Source organism: Takifugu rubripes, chromosome 11, assembly GCF_901000725.2.
Source record: "Takifugu rubripes chromosome 11, fTakRub1.2, whole genome shotgun sequence".
In the NCBI taxonomy this organism is placed as follows: domain Eukaryota; kingdom Metazoa; phylum Chordata; class Actinopteri; order Tetraodontiformes; family Tetraodontidae; genus Takifugu; species Takifugu rubripes.
In genome coordinates this window covers 11,547,713-11,558,856 of record NC_042295.1, presented here as the reverse complement: position 1 = coordinate 11,558,856, position 11,144 = coordinate 11,547,713, and the positions used below count along the sequence as shown (strand labels likewise).

Sequence of the window (11,144 nt, the reverse complement as noted above, 5' to 3'; positions counted from 1 at the left end):
CACATATTCGTACAACGAACCAAACTAAAAGTACACTGTGTCTTAGCAGTCACGCATTCTTGTTTGTTATTTTCAGCTTTTGGCTCAGGGTGTTCATGGATTTGCTTATGGTTTTGTAACTCCATTGTGATATTTAAAAGTTTCATTTTGAGTCCCTCTGTCTTCCTGTTTATGAGTTCTTGTGGTAGGCGGTGCATTTTCTTTTTTCTTTTTTTTTTTAGTGGGCTAGGCTGGAGAGTCTGGAGTCCTCACTCTTGCTGTCACTGTTGTTGAGGAATTCAAGTCTGCCTTTTACCCTCATTTTTTCTTTTGAAAGGGTGCCGCACTTATAAGAACAATGAAACTCTTTGTGGATTTGATCGAAACATTTTGGGCTGGACGTGGTCTTGATTAATTGTAAACGCACGTGTGATGCTCAAATATTTAAGTTTCCTCACACGGGTCGCTGCTTTTGTTGTCTTCGTGATTCATTGGCTTAATGTTTTAGTAGATCAGCCTTCGTGGAGTCCCGCTCGTTGAACATGGCCAGTGGAAAACATGCAAATGTCTCTCCGCCAGCTGTCGTCAAGGTGTTTTCAGCTGGAACAGCCGGCTGCGTGGCCGACCTGGTCACGTTCCCTCTGGACACGGCTAAAGTCAGACTTCAGGTGAGGGTCACCTAGTGAGCAGACAATCCTCAGCACCCAAACACAGCCCCTGAGGGGGCTTCTTCTCTTACGCTCATTCGTGTTGTTATTGCGCTACAACACAAAAGTCTATATGACATCTTGAGAGGAAACACCCTTAAAAAAACCATTTTACACCATATAGGCTACACCGTCCTCATCGAAGGAATCCTGTGGCATTTACAGCTCTGCTTATTGGCTTCATTTTTGTGCAGGGTGCGACCATCCATCTAAAGGGATCTGCAAACACATTTAAGTACTTGTAGATGACATAACAGGGCAACATAAAAGTTCTGCTCAAAGCAACTCTACTTTTCTCTGCTGTGCCTGTGCGATATTTCAGATCCAAGGTGAAGCCAAGTCCTCGCTGCACAGCCAGACGGTGAGGTACAGGGGTGTGCTGGGCACCATTGTCACCATGGTGAGGACCGAGGGTCCAAGGAGTCTTTACAGTGGTCTGGTGGCGGGGCTGCACAGGCAGATGAGCTTCGCCTCGGTCCGGATCGGCCTGTACGACACCATGAAGCAGTTCTACACCAGGGGGTCGGAAAGTATGTGAGACAGCAGACAGAATTCCGCGGTGATGTTGATGTGAGATGGAATCCTGACGACCGAGTTGGCACTGTGCTCTGACAGTAACTCCGCTGGCCCCACAGAGCTTTAAGAGCTGTTATTAACAGTGTCAAGTTGAATGAAACGGGCAAACCGAGAAAGTTGTTAGGCAGGATTTTCAATCTGAAGCTCAAATATCAGGACAACAGCTCCAGGCCTGAGAGCAAAGTTCATGTTTCCAGTTTCGTGAATCGGGTCTGTGATTATGTTGAACAAAGGCTCTCTAAAGAACATCTTCCCCGTCCAAGCTCTCTTTCTTTGAGCCATTTATTGGAGAATTAAACTAAAAGCAACTGTTTGGTGTTTTTAACTCGCAGATGTAGGAATCTGGACGCGGCTGCTTGCAGGCTGCACCACGGGGGCAATGGCAGTGGCCTTCGCCCAGCCCACCGATGTGGTGAAGGTCAGGTTTCAGGCTCAGGTCCGCCTGCCCGAGAGCGGCGTTGTGAAGAGGTACAACGGCACCCTCGATGCGTATAAGACCATAGCCAGGGTCGAAGGCATTAAAGGTCTCTGGAAAGGTAAATAAAATAATGACGTCAACCATTAAAATCTGTATATCATAAGCCCTTTATTATTACTAGTTCATTTATTTCTTTATTTAGGGGTCAAATCATCAGTCACCTTTGAGTGTCAAGGTTTTTCTCCAGCGCAGTTTTTAAAATGAGATTAGACTAAAATTTCAACCTTCAACCTGTTTTTTTTTTTGTTTGTTTTTTACATTATCACTCTATAATCCATCAGTGGAAATGAAGATAATGTACACGCGCAGGTTATCTCTCGTCTTTACTCTGGGGTTTAAAGGTGGGTGTGTTGGCGATTTCGACCTGTATTTCAGGCTGCCTGCCAAACATCGCCCGTAACGCCATCGTGAACTGCTCCGAGCTGGTGACGTACGACATCATCAAAGAGCTGATCCTCAAGCACAACTTGATGACAGGCTAGGACAAGCACGTCACACCAGCCCCCCCCTTCCCCACGGCGGGCCTTTTTAACCGGCCCCGTGCTCTTCTCTAACAGACAACATGCCGTGTCACTTCACGGCAGCTTTCGCGGCGGGATTCTGCACCACCCTGGTGGCGTCACCCGTGGATGTGGTGAAAACCCGCTACATGAATTCAGTGCCGGGGCAGTACAGAGGGGCCCTGAACTGCGCTCTCAGCATGCTGGTTAACGAGGGACCCACATCTTTCTATAAAGGGTACGAAGCCTGAGCCGTTTTTCATCATGTGTCTGATTATTTTGACGTATTTCTTTATTTTTGCAGATTCGTGCCGTCGTATCTTCGTCTGGGGTCCTGGAACATTGTGATGTTTGTGACCTACGAGCAGATTCAGAGAGCCGTGATGGCGTTTCAGAGATGACTGCTGTTTCCCTCCTCTCCCAGTGTTTTTAAGACTTTTGCAGGTCTGGACCTGTTTGACCTCATCAGGGTTCGGTGAAGCAACAGACAGATGTCAGGGACATACACAGATGCTCATAAAGCAGGAAAAACACCTCTCAGGATGTATTTCACATTCATAGACGGGATAAAAGTCAACATTGCTTTATTGCTGCAGCGGTGTTAGCAATTAGCAGGTCTGTGGGACCCATTTTCACTTTTTTATTCAAAGAAATAAAAATAAGTAATTAAAAATAAGTTCAAAGAAATAAAAGTAAGTAGTTTTGAAAAACCTTGCTTCACTTGTAAATTTGTTTCCACTCATCTTGATTTTAATTGATTTTCTTTATTATGTTTTAAAGTTATAAATGTGACCTAACAAAGGTAAAGGGCAAATATTAACCATATACAGTATATTGTTTATACCGCAGGGTCTTCATTAGCTAAGTCAACATCCATTCATATTTGAGCCCATGCTGAAGTCTGCAATTTGTATATCTACCTCACATGGGTGTCAAATAATACAATTTGCACCGGTTTATCATCCTGCTTCAGTAAAAATATGAAAATGTGGAAATATCCATCGAAGAAAACTACTTCATGGCTACAGCAGCAGTTACTCGTCCTTTCATGCGCGTTACCTGTTCTGTGGTTAAATATTTGTTTGTTGGAAAATTAAACAGTGTGGTAAATGAACTGGCTGTTCTCTCGTTGTTTGCCTTACGTAACTGGTATTTATTTATTTTAAGGCTGGCAAAAACAAGAAAAAGAGGCTCCAATAAACACGATGGAATGTTAGTTTTCTGACTCCCCCTGCTGGTGAGGCGTTCAGTGGCCGTGAAAAAACAAATAAACTGGAGTTCTGGAGCAGACGATTGTAGTCACCTCAAGTGAGTTGATTCGAAAAAAAAGTCGAGATTAAAGAGGATTTTAGATATGCTGGGTTAAGAATAGGAGTGTATTTCCCACGTCGAATGCTGTTGGGGGATAAATGTTGAGCCTTCCAACACTAACATGAACTCAACATGGAACAACGCGTCATTGGGAGTTCCAACGAGCATCACGCAAAGAAGCTTCCCTTCAAAAACTCCAACATAATAAGATAATTTAATGTTTATTGCCCATTAACAGGTATTCTGTTCTTTGATATCATTTTCCAGGGATAATAGAAGCTGCGGCTGTAAAATAACGTGTTTTGGTGTGTGTGTTGTTGACATGCTGTCTGAGCAATGTTCCTTGTGTGATGTCAGAGGTGACCAGGCCTCAGAATAACTCAGCTATATGTAGCCTCCGTTAATCCCTGACGGATTCCACCGGTCTGCAGAGCTGCAGACCATTGAGAGTCCTGTTCGGACACAGAGGAGAGAAGAGACGCACAGCAGCATGAGGATTAACATGTGAGCGACGTTCCCCTCTTCTATTGTTTCTTATATTCCCCATTTTTACCTTTTCGTTTTTTGCATGTGTTGTGCATTTAAATGAGTCTTTTGCTGCGCACATGTGTCTCATTTTTATTGTTTTATTTCATATTTTGAAGGCTTAAAGGCTGCAGATCTGTACGTTCAGATGGCTGTATTTTGCAGTATTTCTGTAGATGCACTTGAAAAAAGCTTTCTTCCTTGTTACATAAGAAGATTTACTTGTTTTTAAAGGATACATTGAGTGATTAATATTTTTTACTCTTTTTTTCATGTTTCTGCTCCCCCAGTGCATCAATGGCTGTTCCAATGCTTCTGCTGCACCCCGAGGTCCAACTGTGAGGAACCAGGGACGACCACCATGAGTGCCGACACCTCCTGCAGTCTGGAGCAGGACGCTGAGCACCACGCAGAGCTCGCAGACATGGTGGCGACCATGTCCATGGCCCCCAGCCGCATGACCCCTCCAAACGGCTTCAGGTCCGGTCCCCCGAGGACCACCGGGCCACTCAGGGCCTCAGACAGAAAGATGTCCCTGCAGGAGAGGGGTCGCATCGCGCGGCAGCCCACCATTGAGACCAAGCGAGTGTCCATCACGGATACTGATGTGAGCAGAGCGGAGCTACAGACACGATACTCAGAGCCGGAGCTGCTTGTATTTATTCTTTATTTCTTTTCCAGGACTTCGTCCAGCTCAATCAGTACAAGATGAAGAAAGAAATAGGGAAGGTGAGTGTAAATATTCCTGTTATTGCAGAATAAGTGCTGAGATTAGTGCTGAAGTTCTAAAGCCGTCTGTCCTCCCCTGCAGGGTTCATATGGAGTGGTGAAGTTAGCTTATAATGAAGATTCAGAACAGTACTATGTAAGTTTTAATGCAGCGTAAACATTTTTTGTTTTGTTTTGTTTTAAAAGTTAGTTACAAAGCTTTTTTGCTTTATTTAGGCAATGAAAGTTGTCTCCAAAAAGAGGCTGATGAAACAGTTTGGATTTTTGCGTGAGTCCTTAAATGAGTTACGTTCTTTGCCGCGGAGCTGCCGACCAATCAGAGCGATGTGTTTAATTCCAGGCCGGCCGCCTTCCCAGGGGTCAAACCCACAGCAGGAGCCGTTCTCCAAAGTCACGATGCCCCTGGAGAAAGTGTACAAGGAGATCGCCATCCTGAAGAAGCTGGACCATCACAATGTTGTTAAGCTAGTTGAGGTTAGGAAAATAACCTTGTGCGATTAAAATCCTATACAAAAATGAGACATCTGCTAATATTTTGCCCACAACAGTGAGAGGAATGAGCTATTTTTAATCTCTTAAGATGCTTCTTCTTATGCAGCTACTTTTACTGTATTTAATGTGTCTGTTTACTGTAGAGAAATTGATTTTATTTGCTTAAATGTGTTCATTTTTGCATCTTTCAGGTGCTCGATGATCCTGATGAAGATGGGCTACACATGGGTAGGACGCTCTCAACCTTTTTTATTCTTTAATTTTAAAAGTGGTCAAAATCAAGTGAAGGGCTGTAGTTGAGTTTTTCTTTTCTGCTCTCAAGCCTTCGAATTGATGCCCAAAGGGTATTTATCAATCCCGCCTCACACTCACCACCACCGTTGGCTTTTGGCTCTTTTCAACGAGTGTTTAAAAGGGATTAAATTTCTTCTTTTTTTTGACGAGCAGCCCGGTGATGGAGGTGCCTACGGACACACCTTTCACAGAGGAGCAGGCTCGTTTTTACTTCAGAGATGTGGTCCTGGGTATCGAGTACTGTAAGTCACACCTCAGAGGCGCCGCTTTGTTTTTCTGTTGTCTTCATGGGCGCCTTTTCTACTGCCTTTCCCCCAGTGCACTACCACAAGATCATCCACAGGGACATCAAGCCGTCCAACCTGCTGCTGGGCGACGACGGCCACGTCAAGATCGCCGATTTCGGCGTCAGCAAGGAGTTCGAGGGCGCGGATGCCCTCCTGTCGTGCACAGCGGGGACGCCGGCCTTCATGGCCCCTGAGATGATAAACGAAGAAGCTCAGGGCTTCAGCGGAAAGGTGAGCCCGAAGATCAGGGTCAGGTGGGGGGAAAAAACCAAAACAGGCCGAAGTGCGAGAAATGAGAGCACGCTTCTGTTTGTTGACCAGGCGTTAGACGTGTGGGCGATGGGAGTCACGCTGTTCTGCTTTGTCTTTGGAAGGGTGAGTAACCGGAGGGACAAATGCAGCTTGGTTCAAAGTCCAGCATCATCTGAAGGCTTTTTTTTTTAATCTGTCCTTTAACAGTGTCCTTTCTACGACCAATATATCCTCTCTCTGTACAACAAGATCAAGAGCAAATGCGTGGAGTTCCCAGAGACGTAAGCAAACCTGCAGAAGCCACATTAGCTGTATTTCGTTTCTCTTTGCGCCTGGTTGGTCAAAGTGAGCCTGAGGTGAAGCCACGTTGAGCAGCAGAGGTGTCACTTCCCTCTCAGGCCGCTGATAGGTGAGGAGCTGAAGCAGCTCATTGAGAGGATGCTGGATAAGGACCCAGAAACAAGAATCACCATCCCAGAAATCAAGGTGGCTCCTTGTACATGGACGTTCACGCTGAGTAGGGTCGGTGTTGCTGATAAATCACAGTATTTCTGTGGGTTTTAGCTGCACCCGTGGGTGACTGAGGACGGCACAAACCCTCTTCCTCTGGAGGAGGAGCACTGCACGGCGGTGGAGGTCACCGAGGAGGAGGTGCAGAACAGCGTCACGCTCATCACCAGCCTCTCCACTGTGGTGAGTTACAGCTCCTCCCCCCTGAATTATGCTCAGGATATGATCAGATGGGTGTTTCTCGTTCACCCTGACCGTGGGTTTATTTGCTCTTGCGTCATCACTGAACCCGGTTCCCATCAACCCTGCAGATTCTAGTGAAGTCCATGCTGAGGAAGCGGTCGTTCAGTAATCCCTTTGAGTGTCAGGGCAGACGGGCAGAGCGGTCCATGTCTGCTCCCGGAGGGCTTCTTATGTAAGTAGCCTCTGTAAATCCTGCCTGCTCTGCACGGCCAAACTGCCAACTCTGCGATTATAAAACCACCAACAGATGCTGGTTAAAAATAGACCAATCATTTGGAATTCTTCCTCTCATTTCGAATCAATATTTCTGCACACACGCTCGCTGTTTGTTTGGGCCTGAAATGACCAGCCGATGCTGACAGATAAGAGACTCTGTCCTTCCCTGATAAACTAAATGCTAAGCACTTAATGCCCCCCCTCCCCCTCCCCCCCCATAATGAAGCAGTACAGATGATGACACCTCCACACAAAGAGATGCTATAGCTGCATCCTCCTCCACACACACACACACACACTTACACACACGCCGGCACAGCCAGAGCACCAACGCCGGCCCTAAAGCAGAGAACTCTCCCACTCAGCAAAGCCTCCGCAAACGTCTGTGCGGCTGATGTAAAACTGCACAGCGTCAGTATCGGGATGCTGGAGCCACAAAGAGAGGTTTCATGTCCTTTAATCCACTTTTGGCCGCATAAGAATGCGTTTTTCGGTGGAAAGGGAACAAGTCTTTGACCTCCCTGATTGAGAAATGCAGCAGGAAGTGCAAGCAGGAATAAATACAACTTGGCGTTTCTTATGCTGCATATTCATAACCCGAGAATTTCCAGAAAGTCCTACTCAGCGATGTGTTTGCCTGCAAACTCAGCAAGTCCAAATAAGGGTCCAAAGAAAGATTGAATGATGCTTTAAAAATGTTAACAGTAAACTTATAGTGCAACATATTCCGTCTGTTTTACGTGCCTGTATTCAATATCTGCTCTCCACATTCCAATTTTAAAGCAGGAAACTTCAAATTAAACTAACCTAAACCTCTGGCTTCTTTCATGGCACCTACTCGCAGAGGTTCTTTAGGCTCCTTGAGGTCTTCCCCTCTGCTTCATCCTTCCTTGAGGTAGATTCTAACACAAATCTGTATTTCATACGCAGCACAGTTTCTTTCAGGGTGCTAAAGTCAATTGCAGAACCATGCTTCTCCTCTACATCCCCAGACCCTGTGACATGATATAATCTTTCCCACCTCACAGGAATGTCAGCAATGAAGGAAGCAGGGACGGAGAATTGGAGGACCTGTATGAAGATGATGCATTTACAGAGTGCCCAGAATAATCTGTGGAAGAGGGAACAGCGCACCAAGGGGGGGTGCACTTTACACTTTTTGATGTCCCTTAAGTTTGCTTTTTTTGCTCAGCTTGCTTTTACCGTTTTAATTATAACAATTACAATTCTATTGCATTTCAAAGCCATGGATAGTACAATTGGTCATCCGAAATATGACTAAATTGCTCTGCTTTCTTCCTTTGTAGTCTTTTGCATCATTGCTGCACGCGATTTATTTACACTGGATTGTAAATCTGCTCCACAGAGATGTTTTTACACTTTCCTACAGATGTTAACCGATAATAAACTTGAATTTGAAAGTTATTCGCTCTTGGTTTATACAGTTAATTCACACATCATCCGCTAGATGGGGCCATTGTTCTGAAAATAATAGCATTAAACAGTAGGCCTCAGGCCTCTTTCTAAAGCAGGGATGTCGGAACCCAATCACCGTGCGGGGGAGCCATAATCCGACGGGCCAGCTAGACAACTTTAACCAACCACAACTCTTTAACCTCTGATAGTCGTTTGCTTTGTTGGAGTCTTTCGGTTCAAAGGACAGGTCCTTCATCTAATCAGCGACGATACATGTGTCCACAAGAGTACCTTTTCCAGTTTGGTTAAACCTTGTGTTTATTATTATTAATAGTAGTAGTAGTAGTAGTAGTAGTAGTGGTAGTAGTAGTAGTGGTAGTAGTACAGTATTGGTATTATGAATCTTGATGTGTTTTCTGTTAATCTCGTTTTTTATTTGTGGTATCTTCTCTTACTAAGGTTTCACCCTACTTGTCTTGGTGAAAGCCTTTTTTTACGCGGAAACACAGAAAGCCCACGTGGATTACAGCCCTGGAGGACTGGGTTCCCGTAGAACCCCTGTTCTAAAGAGCCTAACAATCACAAACAGAATGTTCACATGATTGAATCATATGTAAATGGCCATATATGGTGGCACTTTAGTGACTGTAGTTAACATCATTTCATTATTTTTAGCCCGGTTTAGAGGTTAGGAGGTCCATGCACTGCATGGCAACAGCACCCTGATAAAGCTCACGCTTTTCATCGCTGTTGTAAACTTGCGTGTGCAGCAGTGACTTGGTTCTGCCCATCAATACCAGTTTAACAGTTGGAATCTGGCTTGTGCACGTCTCATCTGTAAGAACAGATCCAGAAAAATCGGATACCTTTATGCTGAGTCGTCAGGTTACTGTCCCATTATACATGAGAGTGTTTTCAGTCTCGTCCACGGTGCATAAATGTGAATTCATGAATTGCATTGGCACTGTTGGAATTATATAAGCAGTACGACTGGCCAGAGATGCTATTTATTGTCTGCTCTCAATTTGATGAAAGAAGCTTGAATAATGTGGAGTTAAAAATGGAGCGCAATGTCCAAGATTTGAGGTTTCAGGATCATTAGCAGGCATTGATTTTACCAGCTCTGTGTGATGGCATGAAGACACAAACGCCTCTTTAGCCTCTGCTGTTTGAAATGCTTCATAATGCGTTGTTTCTTTGCAGTCTGCTCCCATTTTTTTCCCTGTCGTTGCATTTATATGAAGACCAAAGAGGACTGTTTCCAAAGATTTCTCTGGAAACTGTTGCTATGCAACAGCACAATACTGCGCTCATACACACCAGAAACTTGACTGAATGCTCTTTTTCCCGAGCCCGCTGCCTGATTATTAATGCAACGTTCCGGGTTTTCCAGCCCTGCTTCTTTTCCTGCATTAACAAAATGTACATTTTGTTATCTTTTCTTCAATATTACTTGGTAAAGGGTGTAGACATGGAATTTTGTTTCAGTGTCTGGTTCTTGACAGCCCAGACTGTCCTCGTATGTCCACGTCCAGAGCCAGGAGGTCAGGCAAACACCGACTCCTGCTCTCTCTTCAGGCTCCACGTCATTCTTTACTGAACATTCCCTCGTGGCTGTAGGAGCGTCTCTCTCTCTCTCTGTGTCTCTCTTCCTTTCCTCTTCTCCCCTGTACTGTCGGGAATCCCCCTGTGCCCACATGGATAATGAGTCACCAGCTCAGACATCAAGCAGACCCACAAACTCCAGGCAGGAGTGTCATCTGTCGGCCAGGTTGGATCTTCGGGAGCTGATTGTAAAACAGAGCACGATTCACAGCACGGTCAGGTTGGTTTCGCCGGAAAGATAAAAAAGGAGGGAGAGGCAAGGACCAAAGGGCATTAACTTGAATTCTCATTTACTTTTCAGTCTTTAACAGCTCGTCATCGCATCGCGAGCCTGCCTGTGGCAGGAGTTCCAAAATAGAGATTGTGTACGGTATGTGATGTGCTGGCTGGAGAGCCTGATTCGTATCATTCTCACTTCAGTGTTCGGAAAAAATACTTGCAGCCGAGTGTAATAGACTATTAGGATTGATTGTTTGAGCGTGTGTGGTCTCCTGGCTACAGAGAAGGTCGCTCAGATAGGTCGCGCCCTGTGAGAGGATCTTCCAGGGGAGGGTTCTGATTCCTGGGGATTGATTTTCCACAAGCCAGTACCCACCCCTCATGTCACCTCGCATCTTTAAAGTTTGAATCTGCGTTAATAGATGTTTAAAATGCGACGTTGCATTTTTTCAGCAGGGGTTGGTGGTGTGACCGCGAGGCTGCTGCAGCGGGAGGCCTCGTAAGATCACGCGGGAGTGACGTCAGCGCGAGACGCGGGCTTAATTTTAGACTCACCTCTTGATAACTTCTCGTCATCGCGCGAGCCTCCGCGGTTCTGAATAATCCTCTCGGGCGGGATTACTTCTACGCATGGAAATACGTTTGCTGTACGCCGCAGCCAGATGGAGGGAAGAAGGAGAGCGATGATCATGACAGTTTCCCCCTGTCGATGGGATGCAGGGCGCCCTGCGATGCTTTGGGAGGAGTGCACCTTAAAATAGTCCCTAAAACCCTCCAGCTGAACGTCGTGGCACTTTTTTGATGA

General features: G+C 45.5%; 2 protein-coding genes across 7 annotated transcripts; both read left to right on the top strand.

Moving 5' to 3' along the window:
• The first annotated feature begins 240 nt into the window (after nt 1–240).
• Nucleotides 241–3,350, top strand: LOC101063586 (mitochondrial uncoupling protein 2-like). Its single transcript, XM_011608561.2, has 6 exons — nt 241–647; nt 1,009–1,216; nt 1,595–1,798; nt 2,116–2,217; nt 2,298–2,478; nt 2,545–3,350. Exons 1-6 carry the CDS (start codon nt 522–524, stop codon nt 2,639–2,641), a joined length of 918 nt encoding a protein of 305 aa, XP_011606863.1. The 5' UTR covers nt 241–521; the 3' UTR covers nt 2,642–3,350.
• A 74-nt stretch (nt 3,351–3,424) lies between these two features.
• On the top strand, nt 3,425–8,522 carry camkk1b (calcium/calmodulin-dependent protein kinase kinase 1, alpha b). Of its 6 annotated transcripts, XM_003968543.2 has the most exons (18): nt 3,425–3,548; nt 3,909–4,055; nt 4,367–4,683; nt 4,758–4,805; nt 4,888–4,941; nt 5,022–5,073; nt 5,146–5,279; nt 5,489–5,525; nt 5,620–5,641; nt 5,745–5,833; nt 5,910–6,109; nt 6,200–6,253; nt 6,338–6,411; nt 6,529–6,616; nt 6,695–6,823; nt 6,952–7,055; nt 7,944–7,994; nt 8,128–8,522. In XM_003968543.2, exons 3-18 carry the CDS (start codon nt 4,438–4,440, stop codon nt 8,207–8,209), a joined length of 1,464 nt encoding a protein of 487 aa, XP_003968592.2. In that variant the 5' UTR covers nt 3,425–3,548; nt 3,909–4,055; nt 4,367–4,437; the 3' UTR covers nt 8,210–8,522. The 6 variants fall into 6 exon arrangements, with proteins under 6 accessions (XP_003968592.2, XP_029699388.1, XP_029699389.1 ...); XM_029843528.1 differs by having other exon boundaries at nt 5,910–6,253; XM_029843529.1 differs by having other exon boundaries at nt 5,022–5,279.
• Nucleotides 8,523–11,144: the final 2,622 nt, after the last annotated feature.